Source organism: Poecile atricapillus, chromosome 1, assembly GCF_030490865.1.
Source record: "Poecile atricapillus isolate bPoeAtr1 chromosome 1, bPoeAtr1.hap1, whole genome shotgun sequence".
Classification (NCBI taxonomy): domain Eukaryota; kingdom Metazoa; phylum Chordata; class Aves; order Passeriformes; family Paridae; genus Poecile; species Poecile atricapillus.
In genome coordinates, this window is record NC_081249.1 from 90,235,972 (window position 1) to 90,253,824 (window position 17,853).

At 44.7% G+C, this 17,853-nt stretch overlaps 1 protein-coding gene across 1 annotated transcript; it reads left to right on the forward strand.

Moving 5' to 3' along the window:
• The first annotated feature begins 571 nt into the window (after positions 1-571).
• On the forward strand, positions 572-17,681 carry TNFRSF1A (TNF receptor superfamily member 1A). The gene is made up of 10 exons (XM_058861964.1): positions 572-817; positions 10,418-10,619; positions 10,939-11,067; positions 11,368-11,514; positions 13,408-13,489; positions 13,818-13,885; positions 14,096-14,218; positions 14,562-14,599; positions 15,360-15,519; positions 16,107-17,681. The coding sequence occupies exons 1-10, from the start codon at positions 779-781 to the stop codon at positions 16,406-16,408; spliced, it is 1,290 nt and encodes a 429-aa protein (XP_058717947.1). The 5' UTR covers positions 572-778; the 3' UTR covers positions 16,409-17,681.
• The last annotated feature ends 172 nt before the right edge of the window (positions 17,682-17,853 follow it).

Sequence of the window (17,853 nt, forward strand, 5' to 3'; positions counted from 1 at the left end):
AACAATGCTTAGTAGCATTTGATTTAATGTCTTTCACTGGAGTACAGAGACAATTCCAGAAAGCAAGTGGAAGTCTTAATGGGCAACAAATGAAGGGGAGTTCTTTATCATTTAGCCACTCATTCCTAGCTGTATTTTTGTTTTTCAAACATGCTAAGAGGATATATTAAATGAAGCAGGGCTTACACAGAATGTCATGTTGGTTTTGCTTATATTTGCACTGTCTGTAGGGCTGGCTCATTGGAGCATACAAGAACGTGTGTTTTAAACAAAAAACTACGGGATGGTCATACAGAGTCTAAAAATGCTGATTGTGGCTGAAAAATGCCTTTCTTTAAAATTAAGGCAGTTAAGATGCAAGTAGTCTTTTTCTTACAAGTACATGGTTAATTTTTACGTGGAAAGTACAGCTGAAGAGCGAAACACTCCTGCGTCGAGAACTTCTAAGATTTCAGTACAGCTCCCTTGACTCCTTTTCCGTGTGTTTTCTAGCAGCTTTGGCCACTCGATGCACCATCCGTCGCTTTTCTTCAGCTCGTCCGTCTGGGTTTTTAAGGAATGCTGCCGACGCCGATCCTCGCACGGCGGAGGGCGGGCGGGGCTCGGCGCGGCTCCGGGCCGCCTCCCGCTCGCCGCTCTCTTTCCTGCTGCCGCTGCCAGGAAGTTGGAGACGGGGTAGTCACTCTCCGCGCTGCTCCGGCCGGCGCTGGGTAGGGCTGGGGCGGCTTCCTCTGGACGTGGGAGACCCTGCCACGGGGATGTAGCGGGCCGCGGAGCCATGCGCGGCCCGGCGCTGCCCCGCAGCTCGCTGGGGACGGTAAGTCACGGCGGGGACTTGGCCGCTCCCGACGGAGCGGGGCCGTGCGCCGGCGGGACACCGCCTCGCCCGGCGACAGCTCCGGTGCCGCGGGTCTGCAGCCCGCTGCGGGTCCGCAGAGCGGTGTCCGCCGTCGAGTTTTCGGGCCCGGGCTCTCTTCGACCCTCCCGGCCGCCGTCGGGCTCCCGATCGCCGCCGGTCTGCGGACAGCCCGCTTTCTGCTCGCCCTCTCCGGGGGGCTGGGGCTCCCCTCTCGGCAGCCCCATGCCGGGGCGGGCAGCGGCGGGGGAGGGCTCGGGGACTCTGCGGGAGCGCGAGGCGGGCGGTCGTGGTCGCAGGGGAGGCTGGTGCCGGCGCCGGAGCGGCAGGAGCGGCGGTAGCGGGTCGGGCAGCCGAGCCGCGCCATCCGCCGGGTGCCCGCGGGGCAGCCGGGCAGCGGCACCGCCGCGCTCGCCGCCTCCCTCCCTCCGCTCCCCGCCCACCGACGGGCGCCCGGTTCTCCGGCGCCGTTTCCGGGACTTATCCCTGACTCTGGGAAAAGGCGTCTGGGCTTACAGGAACGGCGGTGGATTCCCTGGAGCCCGCGGCGCGGCCGTTAACGCGCGGGGCGGTCCGGGCGCCGGGGCTGGCCGGGGCACCGAGCCGCCCGGACCGGGATCGGAGCCGCCCGGACCGGGATCGGGGCCGGCCGGGCCGGGATCGGAGCCGCCCGGACCGGGATCGGAGCCGTCCGGGCCGGGATCGGAGCCGCCCGGGCCGGGATCGGAGCCGCCCGGACCGGGATCGGAGCCGTCCGGGCCGGGATCGGAGCCGTCCGGGCCGGGATCGGAGCCGCCCGGGCCGGGATCGGAGCCGCCCGGGCCGGGATCGGAGCCGCCCGGGCCGGGATCGGAGCCGCCCGGGCCGGGATCGGAGTCGCCCGGGCCGGGATCGGAGCCGCTCCGCTCCCACCGCCGCTCTGCGGGACCGGGGACGAGCCGCCCCCGCTTTGCTGTGCAGCCAGCCACACACAAATGCCACTCTGCGGGCGTTTAAACAAAGATTAGTGGGTTGTAGCTACGTCCCAAACCACGGGATTTGTATAAAAACAAGTTCAGCTTTGCCGGTAGATTTTCTTTAGCCTGCCCGGGCTGCGTGGGGCAAGACTTTTAAGCTGCCCGTTGTGATTTTGCTGGCGAAAAAGTTATAAAAGAAATCGGAAAGTTTTATGAATAACGTGATTGCCAGACCTGAATGGCTATCCAGTACTGGAAGATGTGTGGTAATGCTGGCACAGTGGAGTGGTGTAACTCAGCATCGTGACATGGCTATAAATTCTGCTGTAGAGGTTACAAAGTCAAACTGTTTATCCTTAAATACCCGAGCATCCTGGTAATGCACACTTGCACTTGGCTGCTCTGGACTTGTAATCTTGGGTTAGTTGTTAATTTGCGGTCAGAAAGTTGCAACATGTGCAAAGTTGCCTTCCAGAAGGGTTTGGATTTGGTTTTGGGCTGTTTTTTTTTTTTTTTTTTGCCCCTTGAAAGGTCTGGAAACCTGGTAATGAACCTAAAGGTAGCAGTTGCAGGACAACATAAAACTGAGAGAAGGAATACCTCGACTCTAGCTGTGGATCAGTTTCCCTCTTGGGACCTAGGTAGGAGACATAAACTGTTGATTTACAGATAGATTTCAAAGCAGTTAGCAAACTTGAAAAGTGTATTTCTGGCTTAAGAATAGAGGTGCACACATTTGGGTGGAAATCAGATACTGTATGTGATACTATTCATTCAGCTGGCAAAAAACCCCAAAACTATTGGATTCCCCAAGTTCATTATATTGTCTTCAGTTAAATAACATACTGGAGGAAGTGTCCTTCAGTGGGATTTCTTTTGGAATATGTTTTCCCCTTCCTATTTGCATGTCATTTCAAGTTGTCAATAACCCTCTACTCCCTACAGATAATGTTAATCTTTTCAATAAAATCATATTATTTTTTTTTCTTTTCTTTTCTGGAGTTACAGGTCTCACTCTATTGCATGCCCTTCCGTCTGTCATTTACTTTACATACCATTCTATTTGCTCTCATTGTCTTTCTTGGCCCCCTTATGCCTCCTTTCTACTCATCTGATTCTGGTATATTTCCTGCGATTCTTCAAAATTTCCCGTAGCCTGTTTCCATGCATTCACTCTTTTTGCCTGCCCTTAAACTCATTTTCAGGTTCTTTCATGTTTTTCCCATGCACTCCTGCCTTTTACAGTGGAAAAAATGGCATCTGTCTTCAATGAGGCGAGGGTGTTTTCTGTCTCATTAAAAGGAAATAAAAAATAAATATATATTTATAATGGAAGTTTCATTTATTAAAGAAAATTCAATTTTATGAAGAACAAAGACAAAATAACCATAAGGGTACTTCTGGCACTTATTTCTTTTCAAAGTAAAGGGGAAAACCTGCCATTTTGAAGTTAGAAGCTATGTTATGTAAAAACTGAAAACCAGGCCACCAAGTGCATTTTAAAAAAGAAGTGTTGGGCCACCAGCCTGTTTCCAGTAGTGACCAGCCACAGGTGTCTGCCAAGGGTTTTGGAGCAGGGCGAATGTAGAGCAATAAAAAATACTTTCCTGGCTTCCAGTGGGCTAGGACTGTAGGAATTTCCAAGTTGATACGGCGTCTTCATATTTTGGATCCCTGACTGTGGGTTTTTTCGTTCTGCTGGTGGGTGTGGCGATCAGTTTTGGAGCCAGGACAGGTTTCTGGCAGAGCCAGAACTGCCTCTGCGAGTCCCACACCTCATCTACATGTTGGCTGTAAAAGTACCTCCCTGTGTTTGTTTCGAACCTCTCTGCCTCTTGTCCTATGTGATGCCTTCTAGTCCTTGGAGGAGACAGAGAACACTCATCCCAGTTCGCCTTCTCTTTGGTATTCATGACTTTGAGCCTGGTACAGTATCCTTCTCTCGGGTTTCTGTTTTATAGACTGGTATATCTTATCATTCCCTTAGTGGCAGTCATTCTGTAGCAATGATGGTAGTTTTTACTTTTCTTTGTATTATATCTGGGTTAATTTATATTCTTAAGATTGGGGACCAGAACTACTGTCCAGATTCAATCCTTTATATATTGTCATAACAGCACTCTTGGTTTTGTTCTCAAATCCTTTCCTTATAGTTCATAGCATTTGATTGTATTTCTGATTATTTTCTCCAATCAGATTAATTGAACTTTTACTGCTTATTAATCTAATTTTAATTTCTATTTTTAGGACTAACTACTTCTAGCTAAATTAAGTGTTTATATTAGGGTCTGTGTTAAGTACACTTGTGTGGCAATTTTTGTTGTCACAAGTAACCAGTACTGTCAGTTTGGATGATTTTCCCTTTTCATTAACATTTTCAATGTTGTCATTTTGCTCTTTCTTACCCATTTTCTTTAGTCATCAGAAAGAGGCTTTGTTTGTATTTGGGGCAGATGCTTTGTGTTGTCTGTAATCCCTGGATAGCGGAGTGCTTCCTTTGCTAACACATCTCTTTGTGTTATGCTCTTGGGAACCTGACAGTGGAAAGCACATCTCAAAGCAGTGTCACTACATTTCTCTATTGAACCAAACAGGAATATATCTGTTCCAATGAGTAGGACTCGGCATTTGACAATTACCTGACTTAAAAATTCACCTAGTGAGTCACTGACAAGGGGCATTAGCAGGTCTGTGGCACACTGTGGCAGGGGCTGAGGGCTCACACCCAGCTGAAAATCATTTCAGGATGGAAAAGTAAGGACCCCACTGAGCCTTACAATGTCTCCTGCTCCAGATGTGAGGCTGTACAGCAGCACAGAGTGGAGCTCAGCCCTAAACACAGGCAGGCAAAGTGCTGGGGTGTTGAGGGTCAGTCAGCATGGCACTCTGACAGTGTTCATCAGTGTCCTCGAAGGGAAAGCTTCCAAACAAATTTCCTTATGGTTCTTATCACCTACTGACTTCTTCATTAGTTTCTTAATCTCTACTCATACGAAATAAAGCCTTCTGACTTTTTATACTTTATGATATTTTATGACATGAAGTCCAAAATCTTTATAGATAATCACAGTTTTCTCTTGGTTTTTAAGTTAAGATTTGTAAGGCCTTTCTTCAGTGTATCAAAGTTATTTCCAATCTCCTGATTTTAGACTGAACTACAGCATTCTTTCATTTTATCTTCATAAAATGGAGGATTATTTATAATAGTACTTCTTGTAGCCTTTTTTTGTCCTTTCCAGATTTTAATGAGCAATGACAAAAGCTTCCTGTAAATGTTGCTTTAATGCACATTTCTCAGTGTGTAAAACAGAAGTTCTGGTTTCTCTTTCATCTTTGTATTGCAAACTAAAACAAATGCAAACCTCAAAGAGCTTTTGGAAATGGATGAACCAGACAAAGAGCATAAGGGTCAATCCTGCACCCTGATTTCTTTGGTAGCTCATTAGTCAGAGAAAGATACTGGTTTTTGTCCAAGGTTCCAAGCTGACTAATTTTTTAAGACTCATTAAAAAGGTTAGCAGATGATTCATATGTAGAATACTTGTGCATGGGGCATGTATCATGCTGGATTCTTAAGCCAAGGTAACCTGCTGTTACAAAATATTTTGAAACACTGATAGTCATCAGTGTTTCAAAATATTTTGTAACAGCAGGTTACCTTGGCTTAATAATGCCTCTTATTTGCAGGTAGTTAATTAGTTTAAAAGTGGAATTTGCAAAATGAAAATATTTTTTGAGAGAAGTGGTTGATTAAGGTATTACAAAGGAATCTTTGTGCAACTTGGTCCCTGAGGATTAAGGATGACAAACTAAATATAGTTATATGAATAAAATACTTATTTCATTGATGATGATAATGCTGAGACTAAAAGACTTGATTCATAATTATTTATAACACAATATAGGTAGTTATAACAACTAGTATGGTGTACTATTATTTCAAGCAGTATTGAAGCAAGAGTATTAAAGATAGCAAAATGACCTGTGTGTCAGTGTACCTGCTCCCTCCACCCTTCTCCCTGCAGGCAAGGAGCCTGGCAGGTCACAGCAGGGCTGTAGCCATTCATGCTGAGTAATTTGGTATTTCCCAGCCTTGTGTGGTGATAATATGGGACAGCCCTGAAGTGCTGCACTTCCCGGTGCATTCCCTCTGTTTCAGGTACTGTGCTTTATGTCTCCTTGTCCTGAGAACACTGCTCTTAAATGTCCCTTATTTCCACCCTCTCACCCATCTTTCTGGCATCTTGCTCTGTTCTTCACTTTTATCTTTGCCCTTCCTCTCTTCCTTTGCGTTACTCTGGGGGGATGTCACCTCAACTTGCAGTTCTCGGTGCATGGCCTGGTGAGGCAGAAGCAGGAACAAGGGTGTAAACTGTAGTTGTGGCAGTGATTAAAGAATATTTGGGTGTGAAAATTGTGCAAAGGCTCCTAACTCCTGTCTCAGCTGTCAAAACCTTGCATAGAAGAGCTTTTGGGCTTGTGCTTTTCTTTTCTTTTCTTTTCTTTTCTTTTCTTTTCTTTTCTTTTCTTTTCTTTTCTTTTCTTTTCTTTTCTTTTCTTTTCTTTTCTTTTCTTTTCTTTTCTTTTCTTTTCTTTTCTTTTCTTTTCTTTTCTTTTCTTTTCTTTTCTTTTCTGTGAAGTGCTGGGCAGTAAGTGCTGTGTGACGCATGGGAAGGAACTAGAGTTACCTTATGTGTGAGGAGAGCATGCAGGGAACACAGCTGTCCCCCAGAGGGGTAGAATGTTTTACAGAAGCAGCATTCTGCCGTATTTTGGTTATTCCTGAGCAGCTTCAGAAGTAAACCCTAGAGTTTTTGCTGACTCTGTTTTCCTGGGTAGTCCCTACTCACTGAAATGAGTGGGTTGCAATGAATCAGAGGTGTGCAACTCATGTGGTTTGAATTATCACTTGGCTTAGGTAATAAACATTGTCTCTGTGAAGTTGCTTAATGGGTACTGTTTTTTTTATACTGGCAAGTGGAGTGTGCTGTACACCTAACAATGGAAAATCAGCTTATTTCACTTGCAGAAGACCTCTAAACTTTGCCTCAGCAAACTCTTATCAATGACTTGAGGCTTCAGTGCTTGGTAAATGGAGCTAAATCTGGCTGCCAACTGATTCAACAGAACAGAACTCAACAGAATGATTAGGTTGGAAGAGATGTCCAAGATCATCAAGTCCAACCCATGCCCTAACACCACAACTAGACTATGGCACTGAGTGCCACATCCAGTCTTTTTTTAAATCTCCCTGGGCAGACCATTCCAGTACTTTATTATTCTTTCAGTGTAAAACTTTTCCCTAATATCCAACCTATATTTCCCTTGGCTCAACTTAAGATTACCAGCAGTGGTTCTGAACCAGCACTGTTCCTCAGGGCTCAGGTCTAGGGCCAGTTCTGTTCAATGTGTTTATTCTAGATAAATTGGAGCATTGAGCAATGATTATTGGAATGAAATTGAACAAACAAGTCCAAATGCTGGATCCTGAACCTGGGGACAGAATTACCACCAGGCACAAGTGCAAACAGGGAGAGGAGTCTGGAGAGCGCCCTGCAGGGAGTGCCCTGGGGGTGCAGGTGGCAGCAGCTCAGTGAGAGTCAGCAGGGTGTGCCTGGACAGCCCAGAGGGCAGAAACCGTGTCCTGGGGGGCATCAAACAGGCAGCAGAGCCGGGCAGAAGGGGGGATCACCCCGCTGTGCTCAGCCCTGGTTTGGCCTCACCCAGAGTGCTGGCAGCAAATCTGAGCCTCACATTTTGAGGATTTGAAGGTTCTCAAATGTGTTCAGATGAGGGGAACTGCTAAAGAATTTTTTTAAATCAGGCTCTCATCTCCATCAGACAGATTTATTGGTACAAGTAAACTGTTACATGGTAGCTTAAGCCAGGTGCCTCAAAAGAGGGACCCCAACAAAGAAATCCCTGGGCAGTTACACCCTTATGATCTAAACTCCCTAACCCTCAAGCGATTGTCGGGATCAAAAGCATTATTATATGGGGTCTTCTCACTCTTCATTGGGTCACTACCAAGTGGTTTGCCTTCATATCTTCTTAGGTTGGTTTCGCTGAGGATTTTGATCAGTTCTGTAGTCCATGTTGTATCATGGTTGTTACAGGTCATATACCACTAGTTATGTGCCTTCCAGCTGAAACAGAGCAGACTGTTCTAATTTCATGTATTACCTGAATTTGATGAAGTTGTTGAATGGCCTGGGGAGCTGCTGAAGAAGGTGGTGTTTGGTTAGTTTTTTTTCATCATGTGAATGATTTTGCTGGATGGCCAAGTCCCTAACTCTGCTCCTCAGATTGTGGTCCCTAGTGTATTAACTCTGCTTTGATGACACTTAAAGACATGCTTTCACTTCATCTGAAAAATTAAGAACACTTCTGTTTTCTTTTGACTTTGAAGGTATATCTGACCAATTTTCTCTGTATTTTTTGCTTGATCTTTGATGCTTTCATTTTCTTTCTATTGCTGACTTGTGTGACTTATGGGCTGACTGTTTATAGTCTCATATTGGGGGATTAATCACTAGCTACAGAATCAGGATGTTTTTACTGTTACTGTGTGTGAGAACATCTGTGTGAAGGATCTTTTATCCATTTTCCTGCAGGCAATAAATCTTGTAATGTCAGTTGCTGAAGCAATTTTTAGTTTCACTGAGGAGTTGTTGGAGAGCTTACAATTATTCTGTGGTCAACTAATTAAGTCTGAAATGATAACTATTTAAATATGTGGTTCTCCTTTTTCCCATTCACCATTTTAGCATCTGGTCTATTGAATATGTCAGAGCTCTCTGAAAAATTATGTTTTAGCTTTGTCAGAGTTGCAAACACCATCCTTCTTGTGATTTTAAGTTGCTTTTATGTATGTCCTTTTTTCCCCCAAGAAATTAATTCTTTAATTCTGAAAGAGAAACAGGACAATGTAGGGCTGTCATAGCCATTTCATTTTATCTATCTTTTGTTAAGCTTGCTGCCACAAGGTTGGTATCAGCACTGTGGTTTACCCTTTTTGGTTTACTTTGCTTTTGCTTTAACTCTCTTAGCTGAAATAGCAAAGAAAAAAAAAAAAAGGAACTCTGAAGCTGTGCCTGTACTGCTGGGCATCTTCAGAAAAACACTTTCAAAAAAACAAACTAGGAAAACATTACAGTTAGAGGGAAGGTAGCATAGTAAAACTTTGTGTGAGATTATAATGGTGGGGTGGTGTTACTTTGAAAAAAACTTAGTTGATTTTCATCATTCACATGATGCATAGAGTTCATTGGTGCATCTGTAACAGAAGCATCAACACATGGATGGTCCAGGTGGTGTGGCCAGGATCACTTGTGGGCCAAGAGGATGACAAGGGATGCAGGTTATTGTCTTCATCATGCTGCTGGGCTTCTTCATGGTACTATAAAGTAGTTCTTGGACAAATCTTTCATACTCTTCAGGAGTCATCAGTGGCTATTGGATGGCTCTTTGCTGTAGAAACTTGCTGACTTCAGGTTTCATAAATCTTTTTATGTGGTTTTGTTTTGTTAGGGTTTTTTTAAACTTTTTGTTGTTGTATGTTTTTTCTTTATCTGATTATTTGAAATGCATGCTCGAGGTCTGTTTTTCTATTGGGCCAACAGGAGGAGGAGTTGTGTTTGGGATACACTGCAATCTTGTTACCATCCTTCTGGTACAGGATCTTTTGCTGATGAGTCATTTATGCTGTGCTCTTACCAGAGTGGAGACCTTTTTGCCATTACATAAACAGTATATTTCTCAATTTCATTGCTGGGAATAGTGTCCTGAAAACAGTGTCCAGGGAATGGCATCCTTCATTATTGGTACAGGCTGTGCTTCTAACCCTTGGTTCATGTGTGTGTGGGTGTACAAAGTCACACTCTCTTACAGTCATCATATTAGTATTTCTGTTAAGATTGGCATGACAATTTTTAAGTGGAAAAATAGAAATCAAATTTTAACAGAGTTTAAAAAAGAAGAAACTGTACATTTTTATGTCAAACTCTATGGGCCGATTGTTAACAGCTGCAGTTTAAGAGGAAGAATGTGCATTTGACACAGGGAGAAGTCAAAAACCTAACTTTCCCATGTTTCTTAGTTTGGCTTGCTCAGGAGGCATTTTGGAAGATTTCCTGTATGTACTTCGCAGGCAATGAGATCCTCCTTTTCCATCTTATTCCAAACTTCCCATCTTGTGTATTTATTCAGTGGAACTGCCAGTATTGGATGCATTCTTCTCAGTGGAACTTACTGTCTTCCTTAATAAAAACATTTCTTTGCTCTCGTGTAACTTTTATGCAAGCTGAAGCATTTTCAAGGCATTCCATGTATAAATTGCACATCATGAAAAATATTTGTTTTATATACAACCAGTTTTGCCACAGAGGCCATTGAACAGTATGTTAGCATCGGTTTGTTGGGGTTTATTTTCGTAAATCATCTCCCCACACACATTTGCCATTGGAGGGTCCCATTACCAGAATTAGCCAAGTAAACTGAACTCAGAATTTAATTCTAAGTGCTGAAGTCAGACGTGGGTTCTGCAGGAAGATACAATGTTTTCTCACCTTGTTTCTCTCCTCTCCCCCTCCCTCTCTATTTACAGGTTGTTCTAATATTTGTCTGTGTGTTGACAAAAGAATCTGTAGAAATTACTCCAGTGCCATATAGACTGCGAGTCCATCGGGCAGCTTTGGATGGAAGAGGCCCCTCTAACTCTTTGAGGAAAGAAAAAAAACAGATGCATTGTCACCTGGGACAATACCTACACCCCAGGAAGACCCACTGCTGCATGAGGTGTCATGCAGGTAACACAAAATAAATACACTAGTAATGACTTTCACCTTGGAGGCATTTCCCTGTCCTGCACTCTCAAACTCTCTCTTTCTTGCAGTTAATCAGCTCTCCCTTTGCTTAGTACCTGTCCCTACCCTGATAAATTCATATTCCTTTTATTTATACTTATTCCTTTTCTCCTCTTTTGGCCTGTCAGTGTCATTCACCCTGGTGAGAGGAAGCATTCTTGGTCCTCATGCCATCAACTCCAGGGTTTCTTTGAGGAGCCAGTAACTATTGCCTTCCCATTTGCCTTCCTGTCAGAGCTCTGTTAAGTGTTTTTTCTTGCAGGTACCTACAAGAAAAAAGATTGTGATGGGCCTGACCAGGCAACTGTCTGTCTTCCGTGTGCCAATGGCACATTCACAGCTGTTGATAACACCATGTCCAAATGCTTCCAGTGCACACGCTGCCGTACAGGTGAGTTACTGCCAGATCTGCAGGATCCATCTGAGGAAAATGGTGGTGGATGAGGGCTGGAGGGGATGGCAAGGTGAGCAAGGGGGCTTGGAAAAGTAAGCAATTGAATGGGTAATTATATGGCAACGGACTGAGGACAGCAGGAATAAGGGTTACCAAATTAGTACAGTCTGAGATACAGTTTGCAGGCCTTCCTGGCCTTTTTCTGGGAAAATTAGGGGATAACAATACCTATCATCGTAACAGTGCTCTCAGTTGAAGTAAGAGGTTGAAGTAATCATTTCTCCTTTCTTTCCTCAGAACTCCAGCAGATAGTAGAGACCCCCTGCAGCCCACAGCAAGATACTGTATGTGGCTGTCAGAAGAATCAGTATCAGATTGATTCCGAGTCTGAATTCTTCCAGTGTAGGAACTGCAGCTCATGTGCCAATGGGATTATTGCCAGCTGTGAGTATGGCATGGATATGGCTCCAGTGCAGAAGTACTGCAGTAGGGTAGACTTTCTGATACGCTGCAGTGCCTTGCACTGAAAGGATGGTAGTTTTGGAACAACTCTGGGCTTGGTCTGCTCTTTTTCCCTGGAAAGACTGCTATATTTGCCTGCTTTGGCATCAATCCCCATTTCCTATCATAGCTGCTTTCTTTTGTCCTTGAACAGTTTCTTAGTTTTGGCTGTTGTGAGGAGCTACTTTTTGCTTAATTTTGGTGCCTCTGTCTTGCCTGTCCTGAAGCAAGGTCTTTATGCTGCAGAACAGGTTTCCCCTTGCCTTCCTTGTTTGTCCTTCTCCTGATGCTCACTGCATTTCCCCTACCAACTGCTGGAAGCACTTTGAGTCTGATGGATGAAAGTAGCCCTGGTCCCAGTGCTCAGCTGAACTGCTTGTCAGTCAGTTGCTGAAGAACCACTGTGTTCTGTGCAGTGTTTTAAAGTCAAGAGCTGCTAGTAAGGCTGAACTATACCCAGTGGCACTGGGCATTACCTTGGGGTGTCTGGGAGAAGTACTCATGTTAGCTGTCCCAAGGTGCCTCATGTCCAGTTGGGAATCAGAGATCTTAAACAAACAGTGCTGTCTGTAGTCTTAATTCTTTCCATATCCCTTAAAGTCTTCTTTTCATGTGATGACTGAAAAAGCATGAGTCAGTATTGGATGCAACACTAACTGACTTTATTTCCTTAATCATAAGGCAAATGTGTAACTTCTTTTATGAGGTTGCACAGGAGGATCCAGCTGTGCAGCCAAATGACATCACACATCTGTGCCCATTCACAGAATGGTCTTCCAAGTCTGCACGTACATACATTCTTTAGTGTCTGTCTTCCAGCCCAAGGACACACACTCCCCTCTGAACATCTTATTCAGCTGGTCTTGATCTGTATAAAAGATACAATCATAATTATTTTAGTCATCGTTCTTTAATCATCCAGCAGGCCTGTGCTTCCAGTCCAGCTGCTCCCACCTTGTCTGACCACCCTACCTCTTCTTAAAGCTATCCTCTTTTCTTTGCAAACTATGCTGCTCCTGATCCCTTTCCCATCTCTTACCCTGCCCAGTGTGAGGTTTGCTGTTTCACTGGTTAATGTGTTCCCTCTAGTGCTCAATCATCTTGTCACAGTTTCCACACTTAAGCCTCTCCTCAGAGGTCATCATTGTACACTATCCTTGAGCTTCCTTCCCTCTTGGCTGATGCAGAACTGTTTTATTCCCGTCCCTCGCTCGCCACAAAATGCATGCTCCTTGTTCTAGTACGTTTTCCCCTCCTCTCATGCAATTTGATGTCCTCCCATCACTGTTCTTGCCTGCTCCTCCCCACACCTCTTTGACTCAGGCTCTCTCCTGTGGCTTGCTTGGAAGTGATAGTTCTTTCATTTCTTACCCCTTCCACTCACGACATTAGAAGAGTGCTTATGTGTCCCATGACTTGAAGTGATTTCTCCCTGCCCTGAACTGACTTCCTCACCAGTCCCAGCTGCTCAGGGTCCACTTCTCCCTCATCTTGGCCTGACTAATGTGGTTTCCCTTCCTGACATGCTTGAACTTGAGTGACTTTTACTGCCTTTTGTGCATTACACTAATTTCAGCTGCTCTGTAATTATAGTCCCTTTCCAAGCCTCTACAGAGGTGTTCACCTTCAGGACAGTGGCACTCTTATTTTTACTACTTTTATCCTCCCCTAGCTCTGTTTTTGTATGTAGATCAAATCCTTTATCTCTTCTTCAGCAGCAGTTTTCCAGGCTTAAAAAAGGATAATCTGTCATTCATCTTGGAGTGGATCTTTTTCCCGTAGTTTTCTTCTCTGTCCAGAAAATGGCAACAGTTTCTGGTTTTTTTTCTTCTACAGGTTCAAAGAACAAAGATACAATTTGCAGGTGTAAGCCTCAGTTCTTCCTGTCACGTAGTAACATTTGCAAGCCTTGCAACAGGTGAGCTATTTTACTCTGTATGCCCCACCACTGAGTAGGAGAGACAGCAGGAGAGCTCCACAGGGGGAGGAAATTCTTCTCATGACTTTTTCTATCTAGACATAGCTTTACAATATTCTAATTGCCTTTCTGGGGCAAGTAGGTCTTCACCTCTGCCACCTCCAGTTTCCTCCATGTAGGCATCAGCCCACTAAGAACCCAAAATCACTAAGTCATACTGCACTGCTCTGCTTTGCAGGCTCATCTTGACTTGTCTCTTAACTGGGATGGTTGCTGAGGGCTAGAGTTTCATTGAATGTGTGCTCACCTCTCTGATTTGTTCTTTCAGCTGCACTGGAGAGGACTGCTTGTGGTGTCCTAGCCCAGTTGTTACCTCACCGACTTCATCTGGGCTGAGTGAGTACTCAGGAGACTGAAGTGCAGTGGAATCTTTTCATTATGGGGTGTTCTATTAATGCCTTTTGTAAAGGGTTCTGTTTTCCACTTTCTCAAACCATTATCTTTTTTCTCCCTACCATTTGCAAATCTTCACTTGCTGTTCTTCCTCTAGCACTTACCTCTTCCTTTCTTAGTCACTCATGTATTTGCTCTCTTCCTTTTGTCCAGATGGAAACGTTGTACTTGGCACCCTTGTTGCAATATTTGGAGTTATCTCCATCCTCTTCATTGCATATAAAGTAGGGAAGCTGGTCCAGAAGAATAGGATAGAGTCGTGTTTCTACTCCTGTGGTGAGTACAGGGGCACGTGCAGTGATACTGGCTGGGATAGACACTGTTTTCTGTGTGGTTTTGTGTGTGTGCATGTGTGAGGGACAAAGTGGGATCCCCTCACTCTGCTCTGCTGCAAGGCCAGAGTAGCACAAGAACTAAATAGCCAAGGCTCTTGTTGCAGTTCTGCATCCAGGTCTGTAGCTGTGACTGGAAGTGCACGTGAGCTTATTTCTGGTACATGTATTTTGCTACATAGCATTTTTGGGGGCAGGATTGTGAATAGCTGCTTTCCTGTTTTCTCTGGGACAAGAGGAAGTGAAAATAATTTCTTCTTTCTTCTTTTTTTTTGCTTTCTTTGAAGTTTCTTTGCCACAGACAACCGAGGAGCCTGTATCAGAGGTGAGCAAGATGATGGGTATATCTTGCACTTTCAAATATGTTAGCCTAGGATCTGGAGTAATAATTTTCCCCATGGGCTGTTTTCAGGCCTTGTATTTTCAAGTGAGCTGTTTAACTCAGAAGTCTTTTCCTGTAGAGGGTGGAGCCAGTAACACTTTACTTCCCCTCTTCTAGAGGATGCTTTTCAAACACATGGCTTTTTGCTTTTTTTTTTTCCTTCATTTTTTTTTCTTCTTTTTCTGGATGCATTTTGTTCAGATAGTTGGTCCTTAATCTCCTTTTCTCTCCACATACCCCAAGCTTGGAGGATTTAATTAATTTTACTTCACTTCAGATCTTGACTCCACAAGCCTCTCAGTGCTGCTTCACAGTATTCCCTCAGGTCCAAGGTAACTGCAAATAAGAGGGCCCAGGCAGCAGATGAGGTGGGGTTTCCACAGCCTTACAGAGGAGGCTGATGGGAAAGGTGGAAGGTGGAGCTTCTAGAATGGTAGTGATTTTGGGTGCCAGCCTTACTTGATTTTGTAAAGAAATATTTGTTTCCAGACTACTAATTTATGGTGCCAAAAGAAAGTTAAACTCTTTGGGTTCTGCTGGAAAGAAATGTTTTGTGTCTTCTGCTGAAACAAGGCATGTAGGAAGAATTAAAATCTCAACCTATCTTGGATAAATTTTAGCATATAAAGCTAGTGTTTACTTGCAGGAGACAGGTGTATTGTGCTGCTGTGGGTGATTCTGGACTATATAATGTGTCTTTCAGGTTGAGGAAAAAAGAAATGAAATTTTCAGCCTTCTTCCTGAGTCCAAGAAGGAAACAGAATTGCCAGTAAACACAGCCCTACCATCTGCACCTCTGCCACAGAGTTCACATGAGTTACCAGACTGTGTCAGAGCTGCCAGGAAGACACAGGTTCCAGACAGTAAGTGAAACTCCTCCATCCTTCTCTCCTTCCCCAGTCAAACAAAAACCTAATTATGCAGATGCAGCTATGAGTATGCTGGACAGACCTTACCCAGTGTATGTGATCTGGATGTATACCCATGCATGGAACAGTACAGAAGCAGAAGCATGCCCAGAGTCTGTGAGTCTGTATATGCTAAATATATACAATATGTGCAAGGCCTTTCTGTTGTCCCTTTTCCCTGCCAGCAAAATGGAATGTCATGTGTGTTGACATGCTGTCAGTCTTAATGCCTCTGGGGTGGTGACCCAGAATAATTTCAATAAGTCATTCTTTTCCAAGAATGCACGGCAGCAAGGCCATAAGCAAATGTGCTTGACTCTGCTTATAACCATGTACAAGAGCATATGGAAACATTCCCATTTGAGGGATAAGAGCAAGTCTGGACATCACACGAGTCTGTGTGATTACTCCGGAGAACTGGAGAACACTTGAACAAGAGGGGGCAATGCAAGATACCAAGCCAACCTCCAGCCCTGGATTATTTATATTCTCCTTGAGGTCGAAGGATCTTGCTTCTCACAGTTTTCCCTCTCTTTCCACAGACCCTGCTATTCTGTACACTGTGGTGGATCACGTGCCGCCGTCTCGCTGGAAGGAGTTTGTGCGGCGCCTGGGCCTGAGTGACTGGGACCTGGAGCGGATTGAGCTGGAGCACCGGCGCTTGCGAGACGCCCAATATGAAATGCTCAGACTCTGGAAGCTGCAGATGGGCCGTGCTGCCACTGTGGAGCACATCACCTGTGTTCTCAACCAGATGGAGCTCAGTGGCTGCAGTGAGGCTGTTCAAGAAGCTTTGCTAAGCCAGAACTCTTCTCAGTCTTGCAGCCTCCACAGCCATCTTTAATCTATTTCTGCTTTAGCTGCCTTTGACTATTAAGAAGGGATCGTAGCTCTCTTTCTTTCCCTGTATCTCCCCATCTTTGTAACACTCGTCAGCTGGTTTTGGTGGAGACAGCAGCAGATTATGCTGGAGGAAGGCTGAGGTTTGCTTCTTAACCACCATGTAGTTCAACACCTTTAAGCCACGGCAGACCTCTGCAACACCTCCTTTCCCAAGGAGGGAAAGCACCTCATAAAGGAAGTGGTGTGTGAACTCTGACCAAGATGCAAATAGGAGCTCTGAGTGACTTGATCACAGATCAGCTTCTATGGACAAGTTGTTGCTGAAACAGGTGCTCCACACATCGTGTGGTGGGTAAACTTATAGGGTGCTTTAGTTTAGATTAAGCTGACTGCTCAGATGTTAAAGTACTCACTCACTTCTTGCAGATCTATTTTTCTGCGAGATCAACCAGTTGAAGTGGCTCATATTGCAGCCTTTTGATTGCTAAATCTGACTCTGGGGAAGTGGTGGGAGGATGTGCCTATTTCTGGGAGCAGGAGAGGATTGCCCCCTCTCGGTGTCAACTAGTACCAGCTAGTAGGTATCTCCATAGCAAGACTCCTGGAGATTCAGTAACTGGTTCTCTCTCTCCAAGAAACAGGATGTTATCCTTTCCACACCATGTCCCTCAGTTCCCACAGGAGTAAGGATTCCAAGTCAGTGAGTCAGATGAGAGGATTGGTGCTTTTTTTCTCAAGTTTTTTTTTCTGTATCTAGAAACCATGTAAGTTAGCATTAACAAAACACCTGCCTGTGTGTTTGTCCAAGTGCTGCAGGGTGGCAAGGAGTGTGTGCATCTGCCTGAGTGAGGTGGTACCTGTGCATGAGCATGTCCTCTGCAAATCTGTGTTTGCACACAGGTTGGTAGGCTTGTGTCTACCTGCTTATCTACATATGGATGATCTGATTAATCTAACTGCAGATGGGACTGTGTACGTGTCTCTGTAGATACTTTAGCAGCTGTTGAATAACTTTACACTACTTCCTGGACTGCATTCTGTGATTGCTGCTTGCCTGTGGGAGCCATTGGGTAACATCTCCAGGCTCTCCCCATCACTTTCTCACTGGAGTTACCCTGGGTGGGCCATAAGTAGCAAAAATCAATTAGCCTGCACCAGGTGCAGGCTGTCCACGTGTTTGTAACATGGATTTTTTCACTCTCTAATCCCTTGACCAGACAGAAACTTTCTATTGTAAATACACTAAATGGTCTGAATTAAAGTGGATATTTTTACCTCTGTTCTGTTTTTGCTCATATCAACTTCTCTTCTGTGACTGTGGCTGGGGGCAGAGGAAACAGAATAACAGAAGTGTCAAGAGTGGGTGGGCTTGGTGGTCTTGTGTATTATTAAAAAAAAAACAAACAAGTTTTGTGTACTTTGGTATGTAAAACTTAGCTGACCTCA

Excerpts from the sequence above, each read along its gene's own strand:
- TNFRSF1A (XM_058861964.1), top strand. The coding sequence starts at position 779 with ATGCGCGGCCCGGCGCTGCCCCGCAGCTCGCTGGGGACG. Across the intron at positions 818-10,417 it reads CCCGCAGCTCGCTGGGGACG|GTTGTTCTAATATTTGTCTG; the intron begins GTAAGTCACGGC and ends CTCTATTTACAG. Across the intron at positions 14,219-14,561 it reads GTCGTGTTTCTACTCCTGTG|TTTCTTTGCCACAGACAACC; the intron begins GTGAGTACAGGG and ends CTTTCTTTGAAG.